The sequence below is a fragment of the Staurois parvus genome, unplaced genomic scaffold, assembly GCF_062004578.1.
Source record: "Staurois parvus isolate SC_StPar_1 unplaced genomic scaffold, SC_StPar_1.0 ptg000734l, whole genome shotgun sequence".
In the NCBI taxonomy this organism is placed as follows: Eukaryota; Metazoa; Chordata; class Amphibia; order Anura; family Ranidae; genus Staurois; species Staurois parvus.
Genome location: NW_028318530.1, coordinates 2,790,751 through 2,806,939, shown reverse-complemented (window position 1 = coordinate 2,806,939; position 16,189 = coordinate 2,790,751). Strand labels below are relative to the sequence as shown.

The 16,189-nt window shown below is 43.0% G+C and overlaps 1 protein-coding gene across 2 annotated transcripts in view; it reads right to left on the bottom strand.

Annotated features, from left to right (window-relative positions):
• The window catches only part of PDS5A (PDS5 cohesin associated factor A), a 143,292-nt gene extending 127,385 nt beyond the window's left edge, over nt 1-15,907 (bottom strand). The window contains exons 1-2 of one of the 2 annotated variants that reach the window (XM_089654028.1): nt 15,659-15,907; nt 14,978-15,164 (exon numbers count right to left, since the gene is read on the bottom strand). In XM_089654028.1, coding sequence (XP_089510154.1) covers nt 14,978-15,097 — 120 coding nt within the window. In that variant the 5' untranslated portion in view covers nt 15,098-15,164; nt 15,659-15,907. The remainder of the gene's footprint in view (nt 1-14,977; nt 15,165-15,658) is intronic. The other variant, XM_089654027.1, reaches the window with a different exon arrangement.
• Nucleotides 15,908-16,189: the final 282 nt, after the last annotated feature.

The following is a 16,189-nucleotide window of genomic DNA, read 5'->3' as shown; positions in this document are numbered from 1 at the left end:
GTGCACTACTGCAACCTTCTAGCCGCCGGTGTCCTAACAACCTATAATGTCGTGGTTGATCAAGAGAACGTCTGGCGCATGTACAGCATTTTTGTTTCCCCTACTCTGCCCCTCTCCATCAGCACTGGTGTCAAATTATCTGAGGAAGAGAAACTGAGGCAGAAGAGAAACAGTCAGTACCAGTGTACAAAGATGTCGTTGGTTTGGAAGAACAAATCACCTCTAATATTGGGTGTCCTACACACGTTGAGGTGTTATGTAAAACTGCAAATTTAGTTTTTCAAATTTTACAATGGGGTGCCTCAAGATTGTGCAGAATTTTAAAGGGTGCCTTGACTGAAAAAAGGTTGAGAAACACAGATTTAAAACAGATGTTAACTAAGGCCTGGTTCATACCTATATGTTTTTTCTAGTGCATTTTGCTGAAATGCACTACAGCCCATTTAATGTGGATTCCTATGGGACACGTTCACATCTATGTTTTCCAGCCACTGCATTTTTGGAAAGAGTCAGGGACTTTGTTTTAAACGCAACAGTGCGTTTCTGGTTGAGTAGACTTTAATCGACATGCAACAGAAGTGCATGTAGTGCGATTCTGATGCATTTTTTTTTTATTTTTCCAACAGGAAAGTATTGTCTTTGATGTGACTTTGGATGGATGCGACTGTGATGTGACTTTGCGGCAACTTTTATTTTTTTTCAACAGGAAAGTATGACAGCTCTGTTCATGTAGTGTGACTTTGATACCACTTCACACTCTCTGGCACTCGAGTTGCACCCATCCCAAGTGTCATCAAAGTCAATACTTTACTACTGGCAAAACAAAAAAAAACAAAAAAGCATCAAAACGTGTAATCAAAAACACATCAATTGCAATACACATAAGTGTGCACCTATCCTAAAGTGAATTTTACCTTGCACAGTACCAATATGGAAAGTGCTATAGACAATGATATGCCAGATAACAGTGTTTGGTGCTACATTTCCCCATTAAAAATGGTTTATTCTCTAAATAAGATTATAAAGGCTACATCAGCTCAGCAAATAGTCTAATGGGAATAACATTTCAGCTAGTCTGTCTTAAGCATTAACACAGCAGTTTTTATTTTTTCAAACATTACCACACCCAATATAGCAAAATTTTACTATATTTCCCCTTTTAGCCTAACTAAATTAGTTACCCCCCAAATGTCTCTTCTGCATTAAAAGTTACTTAAAAAAAAAAAAAAAAATGTTCAAGCTATATGAAAGAAGAAATGAAGTCTGCAATACTTGCCTCTCCTTCAAATGGTCCAAGGTACCTTGCTAGCACAGGATGATGTCAGGAGTTTAGTCATCCCAGCACACAGGATCTGTATTGATATATAAACTGAGCATACACAGCTCAGTGTACATTCTAAAGATTGCAAGCGGGCAGCTTTTTTTCTTTCTTATTCCACAAGAGACATTGTGGGAATTCAATAAAGCCACTTTTTTGGCATTAATCCCTCAATACTGTATTGCGCCAAAATTTCGAAGCATTTGCAACACTTTTGGTTCTGACAGTGACCCGTGTACCAAATTAACCCCTTCAAGCCTAAGAGTACAACAAATCTTAACACCAAAACACAACTTTGACATGTGTTAGTAAAACCGTACACATCATCACAACTACTTTGTGCATCCAGGTGGATTATACATTGGTTTTTTTTTCAGGACAAAAACTAGACCACAATAAAAAAAAAAAAAAAAAAAAACATTTTTTAAATTTAGTTGTATATTTCTTGCTACTACCATAACCTACCAACAAAAAACAACCCAAAAAAATAATGTTTCCTGCTCCTGACGATCACAACAATACCACGTGTGTATGTTAGTAGTTGTCTTGTTGTTCACCGATAGGAAAAATTTAGCCAATACAGGGGGCTGTGTGTACTGCAGATGGGGGGGGTCTTTTGAGAAAGGCAGGAGAGGAGCAGTGTATACAGGGAGGGAGCCTCCCTGTATACACTGCTCCTCTCCTGCCCCCTCCTTGCACACACTGCCCCCCCCCCCCTACAAAGAGGACCTGTCACTTACAGTCAGGTCCATAAATATTGGGACATGGACACAATTCTAACATTTTTGGCTCTATACACCACCACAATGGATTTGAAATTAAACGAAAAAGATGTGCTTTAACTGCAGACTGTCAGCTTTAATTTGAGGGTATTTACATCCAAATCAGGTGAATGGTGTAGGAATTACAACAGTTTGCATATGTGACTTCCACTTTTTAAGGGACCAAAAGTAATGGGACAGAATAATAATCATGAATCAAACTTTCACTTTTTAATACTTGGTTGCAAATCCTTTGCAGTCAATTACAGCCTGAAGTCTGGAACGCATAAACATCACCAGACGCTAGGTTTCATCCCTGGTGATGCTCTGCCAGGCCTCTACTGCAGCTGTCTTCAGTTCCTGCTTGTTCTTGGGGCATTTTCCCTTCAGTTTTGTCTTCAGCAAGTGAAATGCATGCTCAATCGGATTCAGGTCAGGTGATTGACTTGGCCATTGCATAATATTCCACTTCTTTCCCTTAAAAAACTCTTTGGTTGCTTTTGCAGTATGCTTTGGGTCATTGTCCATCTGCACTGTGAAGCGGCGTCCAATGAGTTCTGAAGCATTTGGCTGAATATGAGCAGATAATATTGCCCGAAACACTTCAGAATTCATCCTGCTGCTTTTGTCAGCAGTCACATCATCAATAAATACAACAGAACCAGTTCCATTGGAAGCCATACATGCCCACACCATGACACTACCACCACCATGCTTCACTGATGAGGTGGTATGCTTAGGATCATGAGCAGTTCCTTTCCTTCTCCATACTCTTCTCTTCCCATCACTCTGGTACAAGTTGATCTTGGTCTCATCTGTCCATAGGATGTTGTTCCAGAACTGTGAAGGCTTTTTTAGATGTCATTTGGCAAACTCTAATCTGGCCTTCCTGTTTTTGAGGCTCACCAATGGTTTACATCTTGTGGTGAACCCTCTGTATTCACTCTGGTGAATTCTTCTCTTGATTGTTGACTTTGACACACATACACCTACCTCCTGGAGAGTGTTCTTGATCTGGCCAACTGTTGTGAAGGGTGTTTTCTTCACCAGGGAAAGAATTCTTCAGTCATCCACCACAGTTGTTTTCCATGGTCTTCCGGGTCTTTTGGTGTTGCTGAGCTCACCGGTGCGTTCCTTCTTTTTAAGAATGTTCCAAACAGTTGTTTTGGCCACGCCTAATGTTTTTGCTATCTCTCTGATGGGTTTGTTTTGTTTTTTCAGCCTAATGATGGCTTGCTTCACTGATAGTGACAGCTCTTTGGATCTCATCTTGAGAGTTGACAGCAACAGATTCCAAATGCAAATAGCACACTTGAAATGAACTCTGGACCTTTTATCTGCTCATTGTAATTGGGATAATGAGGGAATAACACACACCTGGCCATGGAACAGCTGAGAAGCCAATTGTCCCATTACTTTTGGTCCCTTAACAAGTGGAAGGCACATATGCAAACTGTTGTAATTCATACACCGTTCACCTGATTTGGATGTAAATACCCTCAAATTAAAGCTGACAGTCTGCAGTTAAAGCACATCTTGTTTGTTTCATTTCAAATCCATTGTGGTGGTGTATAGAGCCAAAAATGTTAGAATTGTGTCGATGTCCCAATATTTATGGACCTGACTGTATATACTATCACATAAGGGACTATAGGTGTCCTATGTGACAGCAATAAAATAAGTTAAAAAATAAAATAAAAATATACATGAAAGTAGGAAAAGAAAACAAAAAAAAAAAATTGGAGCCTGCCCACCCCCACATAAGCATTTATTTCAGTTTGGTTTTCGGGCACATGCATTCTGAATTTTTGGTATCGATTTCGACACCTGAATTTTTCATTTCAGTGCACCACTAGTTTGTACCCATAGTACAGCCCAGAAACCGTAGTGCACAATTTTTTTTTTTGGGGGGGGGGGGGGTTTCTGCCACTGAACAAATTAAAAAAAAACACAACATACCCTGACCAAAACACTAATCCTGGCACAGACCTAGATCAAACATTGATCTAGGTATTTTTGTTTATATTTATTTATTCATTTTATTTATTTTTTTACACACACTTTTTTCTCTCTGAAAGGACAGAGATACATTGTATCTCCTCCATTCAGAGAGAGAAAACAAGGGGGGGCGGGCTTCACAGTGACTGATCGCTGCGTTAGCCTCTGATTGGTTGTCACAGTGATCAGGTGACCCGGAATTTGTAGTTCGGGGTCCCAAATATTAGAACGTGACCCGGGGCTCTCAGTGACACCCCGATCCTTGTGCAGGTACTCCCAGCAGAAAGACAGGTACACATTTGTGGCCCCACTGAAAAAAGCCCACTTCTCTGAGGCCGCTAATTTGCGTGCAGTCGGTGTCAATGGGTTAAGGTAGTTCTAAAATGAGCCACATTTACAATTTGTCTAACTGAATGGGTCAAAGTCAAAATTGGAGCTACTTAAGACCAACTCTCTTTTGGCGTAGAGAGAAAACGTTGCATTCCAAAAGTGGTGCAGCATGAGAGATATTCAACTACAAGTTCTAAAACAGCCTTTTTCAACCAGGGTACCCAGGCACCCTGGGGTGCCTTCAGGGGTGCTTTGGCAAAATGCCTACAAAAATTGCATACAAGCCAGCAGGGGGATCAAACCTGCCTTTTAGTTACACAAAACCACAGGTGTTCATTGTGCACCATTACAACTTTCTAGTCAACAATATAAAAAAAACAAAAAACCTATAATGTCAGTTGATAAGAAGGACATGGGGCCCCTGCACAGCATCCTTGCTTTCCCTTCGCCTGCCCCTCTCCCTCAGAACTGTGGTCACATTAGCTGAGTGAGAGAAACATTTGCTTTGGAAGAATAATTCAGCTCCAACGTTGGGTGTCCTACATGTGCAGATGTTGCGGTGTTCTGTAAAACTAGTAGTTTAGTGTTTTACATTTTGTAATGGGTGCCTCAAGAATGTGCAGAATTGTAAAGGATGCCTCAAGATTATGCAGCATATTAAAGGGTGCCTTAACTGAAAAAAAGATTGAGAAACACTGTTCTAGAAAGGTAGATAAACTTTTAACCATTTTTAGGCTAGGTTCACACTAATGCAGTTTGCATTTGATCTGTTTCTGCAGTGCGTTTTGAGTTTTTGCACATGCGTTTTTGATGCTTTTTTCCCCGTGTTGATGGCCAAATTAAACCGCAAAACGCATCAAAAACACACTACATACATTTCTGTAGCGTCTCCATTGCAGTCTATTGAACCAAAAATGCAACGTTTTGCGTTTAAAAAAACTCCCTGACTCTTTCCAAGAAGCGCACCGGATGAAAACATGGAGATATGAACCTGTCCCATAGGAAATCCTGCTAAATGGACCGTTGTGCGTTTCTGCAAAATGCAACGGAAAACAAATAGGTGTGAACTTAGACCACGGGGGTCAAACTGGTATCCCTCCAGCTGTTGCCAAACTATAAGTCCCATGAGGCATTGCAAGACTGACAGTTACAATCATGACTCCCAAAGGCAGAGGCATGATAGAACTTGTAGTTTCACAACAGCTGGAGGGCCGCCAGTTTGACACCCCTGACCTAGACAGAGACACTGCCTGCGCCAGTCTATGAATTCCAGGGATTGTGGGTTTCTTCTACAATAAAGAGCCCTGTAAACACCCGCCATCAGTGGTAATTTATTTCCTCAACTGAAACATTTGAAGGACAGGTTGGCTTGCTAAAATAATCTACTGGCAGAATCAACAGAAAAAAGTAATGGAGGGCACAGAAAAACAAAATCTGCTGTAATGAAGCCATTGGCTGCATCAAATATGTAATTATTTACTTTGGTACATATTTAAACTTTAACTATGAGTAGAATTGTTTTTAATAGTGTTTTCATGAAAAAAGCTCTTGCATGCACCTGTTGTAAAAAAACCTCATTAAAGCTATAGCTATGCTTACACAGAACATTAATTCAGAAAAGATGTGGCATTTAAAATTAAATAGAGAAAAAAATGCCCTAATAAAATGAGCACTAGGTGAAAGTACTTTGCATACATTCCTGTCACATTCGGAATGTTCTCCAGCACCCGAGAAAAGTGTAATGAGCCAGATTACTCAATATACACAGCCATATGCTTTGCACTGGGTCAAACTAAAATAAGCAAGGACAATAGCATCTGTTACACTGACAAATGGTCCTTGTTTCATTTACCACTGGCCACATTCAATACATACATTACAAAAACATGAGAGATTCAGCGACGTGACATCTAGGCACATGTATGGACAATCCTCCCTCTCATAGGCAGCAGCAACAGTTTATTCATTTCCCCACATTTATAGCAGTTGTACAGCTGTTTATACCATCCAAGACACAGCAAAATGTCCCCATTACCACTACTACAGCACATCAATAAACTGTCAGACATTACAAATTGGTAAGTTTTGAAAAAAGAAAAAAAAAAAAAGGTTTAACCTGTCACAGATGTCAGCATTTTTGGAAAGAACGAAAGAATAAGAAAATCATATGAATTACTTTAAAATGCCTCTAATACGTTTCCTCTGACAGTAGGCATAGGACAAAATATGCCGACAACAATAATATAATTAAACAATAAAAACAAATAAGGCATACATCTGAATTGAACTATATGATTTGAACACACCTGTTAATGCATATATTCCATAAGAAGCCATTGGCATCCTATTACTACCCTACTACAGGAATACCACATTACCCTACCCAATGGAAACCCCAACTTCTAAGTATGAGAAGAGTAGCCATATTGCCTCCTGCATCTACAACTGGAGCCCAAGTGACCCATCACCACCAAGCATGATCACATTTGGAGCACCATGGTTATGCAGTTACTGATTTTCGAAAGTATTTGCAAGTGAACGTCAGAGGCTCTCTGGTGGGGGGAGGAGTCATTCTTAAAGGTATAGAGCAGTAGTTCGTGTGCAACAGCAGTTTTACTTTCTACTACTTGTGAATGAAAGATATATGTGATATATGATTCATAACACTGCCCCAAACTACCTCACCGACCTGATACCCAAATACCACCCAACCCGTACTCTTCGCTCCTCACAAGACCTCCTACTTTCTAGCTCCTTGGTCTCCTCCTCCCATGCCCGACTGCAGGACTTATCCAGGACATCCCCCATCCTCTGGAACTCACTACCCCAATCCATCAGACTGTCACCTACCTTCCTCACCTTTAGGCTCACCCCGAAAACCCATCTCTTCAGGGAAGCCTACCCCACCCTCACCTAACAGCCGATCTCCTCCACTCCTCCCACCACTCCATCCCCCACAGCCACTTCCTCCTGTACCAATATCCCCTCCCTCCTAGATTGTAAGCTCCAAAGAGCAGGGACCTCGAACCCCTCGTGTATTGTTTTGTTACTGTATTGTCTCATGTACTGTCCCCCACTATATTGTACAGCGTTGATCAAACTTTTTGGCGCTATATAAACACTGTATAATAATAATATATGTTAAGTTATTGCAAGTTTAAAAGTGACCAAAAAATCTTGCAAATCACACACAAATATTCAATTTCAGCTTACTATTTTGCATTTTTCATAACAGCTGACATGATGATGCATCAAACAACCCACAATCACTGTCCTTGCAGTGAGAAAACACGATTTTAACCACTTTGCCGCCACCCTATAGCAGAAGTACTGCTACAGGGTGGCAGGGCTGCGCAAAATCACGTATATATACACACATGATTTGCTTTCCAGGTAGGGGGAGCATACCAGGCAACCCACGCCACTATTGGCGGCTAAGGATGTCAATCACCGGTCATTAGTACATTGTCAGTGCTTTTTATTAGCACTGATCACTGTATTAGGGTCACTGGGGAGGTCATTGGCACTTCCCACCCAGTGTCAGAATGCTTGCCGCAGTGCCACTATAATTCGCTGATTGACACCATTACTAGTATTTAAATAAAAAAAAAAATTTTTCCAGTATATATACCACCATTTGTAAATGCTATAACTTTCACATAAACCAATGAATTTACATGTATTGGGATTTTATTTTTAGCAAAGAGATGTAGCAGAATACATTTTGGCCTAAACATATGAAGAAAATAGATTTTTAATTTTTTTTTATTGGATATGTTATATAGCAAAAAGTCAAATATATATTTTTTTTCAAAATAGTCATTTGTGTTTATAGCACAAAAAATAAAATGCAGAGGTGATCAAATACCACCGGAAGAAAGCTCTATTTGTGGGGAAAAAATTAAAAATTTCATTTATGTACAACATTGCATGACTGCACAATTGCTAGTTGAAGTAACGAAGCGCCATATCGCAAAAAAAAAAAAATGGCCTGGTCAGGAAGGGGGGTAAATCCTCTGGAAGGCAAGTGGTTAATGCAGAAGTACACTTTGCCAAAGCAATGGAAGAGTGGACATTGGTGCTTGTCTCTATTTGGACATGTACAGCACTAAAGCCAACCTGTCACTTGTTCTGTTCTGAACAAAACAAAAAAAACAAAACATGAAGTACTGCAAAAGCACTAAAACACAGAGCACTCCATATGCAAGTGTCAGTTTTCCATCTGTTCCATCAGCTTTAATACTCTTAGTCACTGACTGGGCAAATCAGAAGTTTGACTCCAATGTCCCTTCATATTCTGCATCACTGACTCAGATTACCAAGAGCAAGTTATGCCAGGCAACAAGCATTTTCAAAATGGTCAGCAATGCCACCCTACATACCGTCCACAGTACGTTCAATCAAGGGCAACACAGTGACAGAACATGGATGTTTCTGTAAATTGCAATGCCATACAGCACATTTACAGCGCTCTCATCACATCTAAAGATATGGCAAAAGTACATGTACCATATTCACTAAAGACACTTGAGCACACAAGACCCCAAAATGGACCATAATGTGCCAATTTACACTACATAACTGTAAACTACCCATCCAAGAACCACAAGGAATATTTAGACAGTGTTAGCTTTGCATCAATGTAGAACAAGCATTACATCACAACCTCATTTTGTTGCAAGCATAGCAGACTGTAAGACCCTTTCACATGGGCAGATAGACCTGGTCCGCCTATCCATTTTTCAAGTGGACCCAATCAGACCATCCATTGTTCTCTATAGGGAGGCGGATGTAAACAGACATTTATCCAATTATACCAGCCTGCATCCAATCAGATAAAAACAGGATTTCCATCCATCTAGTGAATTGGTTCAGATAACAGACTGATGTAAACAGACAGGTGGTCCATTTACAGGCGACCACCCCATAGAGAACAGGGGGCTGTGTCTCCTTTGTACAAGCAAAGAGAACATGGATCTGTCATCTGCCTACTCAGAGGGGATCAACGGAGTCCGCCCATGTAAATTGGCCCTTAGGGACCCTGTTACAACAGCCTACTCTATGAACTAAATACACGTAGGAAATCTGCAGTAAATGTACTTACACAAGCGCCCTGTGCTGCAACAACCTGGGCTCACTAAGAAATATGAGTGCAACATTTCTGCCAAAAAAACAACACTTAGGCTCTGTTCACACTTGGGCATCAGGAATCACGGGCAGAATAAGCGTGACCCTCCCTGAGATTCCAAATCTGGGTAAAACACATGATGTGCATTTGGGTGTGTTAGGACACCCAAATGAGCCCTTAAAGTATAACTGTAGGGAAAGGAAAAACTATTTTTCTCGTTTTGGATAGAGTAGAGATGGATTAGAACACTTTAGGTTTTTATTGCTGTCTGTATCCCCATTGGCGAGATTCGCCCTATTTGTCCTGTTTACCATTATCATGGAAAGTGAAACTGAAAGTAAAGGAAAACCCCACATTTTGGGTTGTGCCCAGAAAAGTAATAAAGGGGAATCTTCCAATGGCGACTGAGGACCTGAGCAACCCCTAGGAATTCCCTTAATTTGCAGGGGGTTTCTTTCACTTCCTGTTTTGCCTATGGGACAAGAAGTGAAATTATATCTCCCTAAAACACAGATGGCAACAAATAATAATGATAGGTGTTATAACCCTCCCTTACTCTACCCAAAATGAGAAAAAACGTTTTGTCTATAGTTCTACTTTAAAGGAGTGTCTGATCCTTAGACTTTCAATTCCCCAGAATGTCATTACAGAGTTTTTGCATGTAGTAGAAAAATCTCAAAGAGCGGCACCAGGAGTTTCTGCACAATAAACAAATGACGGCAGGCCTCCAATGCAGCAGGTTTTGTGAAATATTTCTAATTGCAGCAGAAATGCTGCAACGATATAGGGGCTGGGCAGGGGAGCTGTGGATCTGACACTCTCGGACATTGATTTTCTGGCAGAATTGCAACAATGATATCGCAGCTTAGCTAGAACGTATTGCTGCAGCAGAGAGCTAGTGTAAGTATATATGCTAAAATCTGCCTGTGTGCTTTACTTGCTGATCGCCCCATAGTAGATGTACTGATTCCGGGTGGCCACTGTAAAGTCACGTATATAAACATGATCTTGCACTTCCTGATAGCAGGTGCACGCACGCCACTTCTGCTGTGAGTTGTCACAGCAGAAGCCAATCAGCGAATGCCGACACCCACCGATCGTCTAGGAGACAGACAGCACACAGCTCTGCCTATGTAAACAAGGCAGAGCTGTGTCCTGTCAGTGTCAATATGCAGGGTTTTCTTTCCCTGCAAAGCAGGGAATAGAATTCAGCACATTACCTAGTGAAAACAGCCCACACAGTACACATAGCTAGGCACACAGGTAACCCCTTGATTCCCCTAGATGTTTAACCCCTTCCCAGCCAGTGTCATTAGTACAGTGACCGTGTATATTTTTTAGCACTGATAACTATTGGTGTCACTGGTTCCCACAAAGTGTCAGATTGTCTGTCACAATATCGCAGTCCCACTATAAGTCGCTGATTGCTGTCAGTAGTAGGGAAAAAAAAAAAAACTTAAATAAAAATTTCAGCATATATGCACACCATAGTTTCTAGACATTATAACTTTTGCGCAAGTCAATCAATATACACTTTCTGGGATTTCTTTTTACTGAAAATATGTAGCAGAAAACAGATTGACCTAAATGTAAGAAGAAATAGAGTTTTACTTTTTTTATTGGATATGTTCTATATCAAAAAGTAAAAAATATTGGGTTTTCAAAAAAAATATTTAGAGCAGAAATTTAAAAAAAAAAAACCCAGAGGTGATCAAATATCACCAAAAGAAAGCTCTATTTGTGGGGAAAAAATGACAAATTTAATTTATGTACAGCACTGCATAACTGTGCACATCAGTTAAAATAGGTTCCGTATAGCAAAAAATGCCCTGGTCAGGAAGGGGGGAGGGGGGTTTCTACCAGGTCTGTTTTTTGCCATCTGTGCCCCATTGGGGAGATTTCATTTCTCCTGTTGTCCCATAGACTAAATTGAAAGTGAGAGGAAATTCCTCCAAAGCGAGGGAATCCCATGGTGTCACCAGAATGTGTGCCCCCATTGGAAGATTTCTAAAAAAACTTTGGATTTTTATTTACCTTACTTTAGGTAATAACAGTAAACAGGGCAAATAGAGGAGTGATTCTCCCAAATGGGGAACAGACAGCAGTAAAAGGAGTTCTAATCCCTCTTTATCCAGAAAAAAAAAAAAAGTTTTGCCTTTAGTTTACATTATTAATTCCCAGATAACTTCTCCTGCAGTTAAACATAAACATGCGATTAAAATAGTTTACCAAACTATGTAATATGAGGACCTAACCTCATCTATCCAGGCAGACATGCCCTTGCACTATATAACCATTGAAAGATCCAAAGATTGTACAGTTTCACACTTGTACAGGTTGGGAAAGCTCACAATCTTGTGCACATTCACATACTGTAGATAGGAGTGCCATTAATTCTTGATGGTAGCCCTACACATCAGCAAAATGTCAACATTTTAACAAGCGCAAAACCGCATAGTGCCACAGCACCATTCAGCCACATTTTTTAAAAAGGGTCAGGGACTTTTTCCCCACAGGTACAGTATCCTATTCAAATGAATAGACTGCTGTGCCCATGTAAATGCATGCTGCACGACTGGCACATGAAGGTACAGCGTACAGTTTTCTTTTAGAAAGGTCCATTCAATCCAAATCAAATGTTAAAAGAAAATCTTTAACTACTTTCAAATGAACAATTGATTGTCCTGAATTTTCATACAAATTTAAAGTAAACCCAACTTAACACTATACAATCTGATTGCACACCCTCCTTTAGGCCCCATGCGCAAATGCGTTTTTTTCGCACAGCAGCCACTTCACTTCAATGGGCTGCCCTACGTGAGGCAAAAGAGTGCATGACGTGTTTAAGCGATTCTAAAGGTTCATTTTCCCCCCTCCCATAAATACCAAACATGTCTATATTTACCTACTGTGTGCAGTGGTTTGCACAGAGCAGCCTGTATCCTCCTCTTCTCGGGTCCCCTGCAGGCTCTCCTGGCTCCTCCTGTCTGTCGGGTGCCCCCACAGCAAGCAGCTTGCTATGGGGGCACCTGCTGCTCTGTGTGTCTATTCACACACAGAGCTGCAGATTGGCACCGCCCCTCTCATTTCTCATTGACTGACCGATTGTGATTGACAGCGGCGGGACCTTGCTGTCTCAGCCAAAGAGGCAGAGTGCCGTCTCAGCCAAAGAGGCAGAGTGCCGGAACAGCCGAGGCTGTCACTCACATTGCTGGATCGCGATGAGGCTCAGGTAAGTATTAAGGGGGCTGAGGGAGCTGTTGCACACAGGTTTTTTACCTTCATGCATAGAATGCATGAAGGTAAAAAACCTTCAGTCTTTAAAAAAAAATGTAAACTTAAAGTGGCTGTAAAGTATAACTAAAGGCAAAACCTTTTTTAGTTTTGGATCATGTGGAAAGGGGTTAGAGCATCTGTCAGGTTTTTATTGCTGCCCAAATTCTGGGTTGTCCCCAGAAAAGAAAGAGAAAATCTTCCAAAGGGCATACTAGTACTGGTGGCAACCAATAATTCCCTCACTTCAGAGGGATTTCCTCATTTCCTGTTGTGTCTATGGGTCAGGAAGAGAAAGGAAATCTCCCCAATGTGACAAAGATGGCATAAAATAACCTGACAGGGGTTATAACCCTCCTCTACTTGATCCAAAATGAAGAAAAAAAAAAAAGTTGTGCTTTACTTAAAGGATAAGTTCACCTTTGGAACATGTTCCACCCATTTTAGGGTGGAACATGTAACATGTTCTTATAGCCGCAACCACGCCCGCCGCCCCTCCTCCCTGACAGATAGTACAGGGAGAATTCTCCCTGTACTGTCAGATTTGAAAACAATGTGGCCGTGTGGGGCTCCGCATGCCTGCAAATCCCAGCAGCATTAGTGGCTGTGGGCTTCTAGTTTTCAATGAACTAGCACGGCGCTGTGCAGCACCGCGGTAGTTTATTTTAGCTTTCCATCCAGTATATCTGCTTGACCGTACATCCCGTACGGCAAACAGATATTCTGACAGGTCTGCAGGAGACCTGCATGGCATCAGTGATCTACTGATCACTGGTGCAATGCTTCACAGGCTCCTTTGTACAAAAATAATAAACGCATACTTTACCTGCAAAAAAATGTGCATTTATTATTTTTGTCCAAAAGGTGAACTTCTCTTTTAAGTCATGACACCAAAAGCGTTACTTTTTTGTTCATTTCCAGAAACACGTATTTCTGCACATATTCCCAGTATGTGCATGTGTGAATGGGGCCCTAGGCTACACAATGCATGTAAACGTGCGTAAATGCACGTCAATGCAGCGCAAGAAAAAAAAAAAACGTCATTTTGTCTCTAGCCCACAAACAGGATGTGATGTCACAGGAAACATGCAAAACGCGTACCATGCTAAAACCGTGCATGCTCGGAAACGAAAGAATACATTACATTGTCTCGAGAGCAACTTTAGTAACCTATTTGTTTTTGATGCGAGACAAGCATGGAAATAAGTCGGATGATTATTCGTCCGGTATTGTCTGCAGAAGGCCCTGGTAGGAAAGGTGCATTTCTGATTGAAATTCCTGCATGAGAACATGTGGACGTCATTAACCACCTTACACCCATCCACAATGCACTGGGGACAGACAGTAGCTGTAGGCAAAGCAATGGGTATGTCACTGCCTACTTCCAGGCGCATGCACCATCTCCTGCCGGAACCAGCTGTGATTGTACACAGTGGACGCCTGTCAGCAAGTGCCAACCAGGACCTGCTAATATGCTGTGTAAAATCACAGCAAAAGAGCTCTGTGTTGATAAAGAAGACAGAGCTCTGTACATAGGGAGTGGTCTGTCAGTTTCTCATTCCTGAAAAGCACTCCCGCAGTCCCATTATAAGCTGCTAATCACCATTAGTTTTATATATAAATCCAGTATACATACCATAGTTTTTAGATGCTATACCTTTCAATTACCAGATAAAGTAGCGCAGTGTGGTATAGCAAAAAAATGACCTGGTCATGAAGTGGTAAAACCTTCTGGAGCTGAAGTGATTATTAATGGCACCACCAAACGCATCTAAACAAATGCAGCGTGTCTGCGGCCACCAAACCGCATGGCACCGCAGTACCATATGGTCTGGTACAGCGAAGTTGCGTCTGCTGTATTTGTTTTGCATGTTCTGGTGCGTCTGACAGCCCATTGAAATGAATGAGCTGTCACCATACACATTACAATGAAGTTTATATTTACAAATTCTATGTAATGGGAGGACCTTTCTTCCTCCCCAGGCAGGCCCTGCACCTTACAGACTACAACCTGCTTTACATCTTCCAGCAACTATGTAGCACAAGGGCCTGAATGTGATTGTACAGTGTATGGCTTGATGACAAACTACTACTACAAATCACCCGGCACACATGAAGAGAGTGTGGGGCACACAGGGAGGGAAGGAAGGCCTCAGGCCGGCTACTCACTTTGAGCCTCTTGACCACCTCATCGTTGGTGATCTTGTCGGTGATCTCCTTGACCCCGGGCGGGTAGATGATGATCTTGCTCTCGGCGGCTTTGGTCTGGCCTGTAGTCGGGAAGTCCATTCTGCCAGGTGGTGGTGGAGAAGGTGGAGGGGACGGTGGGGTCTCTTCCGCGGTCCTCTAGCGGCCTCTATCGGTCACAAAACAAAAAGTCACCACCACGGTGTATGGAACAAAAACAGCCCGGCCAGATGCCCCTCCGATCCGGGACACAAAGTAGGGCTGTGCGGGGGGTGGAGGAGCTGAGAGGCCCAGGGCGCCCCCGGCTGGGATGGGGGGTGGGAGAAAAGCCAGGCCGGGGATGTAGTTGGGGGGCACACAGGACTCCGGGCTGGGAGGGAGGAAGGCCTCTAAGGAGACGGGACGCTGCCAAAGAGGAAAGCCGACCACTCTGAGGAGGCTCCGGCCTACACTGCAGGCCTCTCTCCAGCCTGGACGCTGCGGCGGCCCTCAAACTGCGGGGGGACTACAAGTCCCAGGGTGCCGGGCCAGCCCGCACTTCCTCAGGAGTTGAAGGGCCCCAAGAGACTAAGTCAACGTCACCCCGAGAACAGCGGCCAGGGGCCCCAAGGCGGCGGCGGGACGGATGGGAGGGTCGTTCACTAGCGCCCCCTACCTTCTTACCTCCGGAGGAGGACAAGCTCCCCCTGCATGTATCCGGCGCCCGGTGTGTCGGGGCGGCTCTCAGGAGGAGGAGGGGTGTGAGGAGGGGGAAGGCCTCTCCGCGTGCTCCTCACTCCTCTTACTGGAGCCTTCCAACGCCGCGAGACGGACACGTGACTCCCGCACCGGACTCTGTCCTGGCCAAAAGCGGGAACGCCGGGGCTTCGCAGAGTGAAGGAGGAGAAGGGGACGGACACGCGCTCAGGCTCGCGGCCGCCACGCTCACTCACGCCGTCCCTGTCCTGGAGTTGCTTCGCGGAGGAAACCGGGGCAGGGAGCGGGCGGACAGCGACCCCTAGTGGTTGGCGCCAAAATGTGGCGGAGAGGTGCAAGGCAAGTCCAGGAAACAAAACCTGTGTCACCTTGCTGAGGACGGCGTGTGTCCGGCGGGGGCGGCTGGGGGAGAGTCTTCCCTGTCACGGTGTGACCCGAGTGTGCGAGCCGTCAGTTCATTGTCAGCTGTTGGCTGACAGACGACCCTCGTGTCTACGA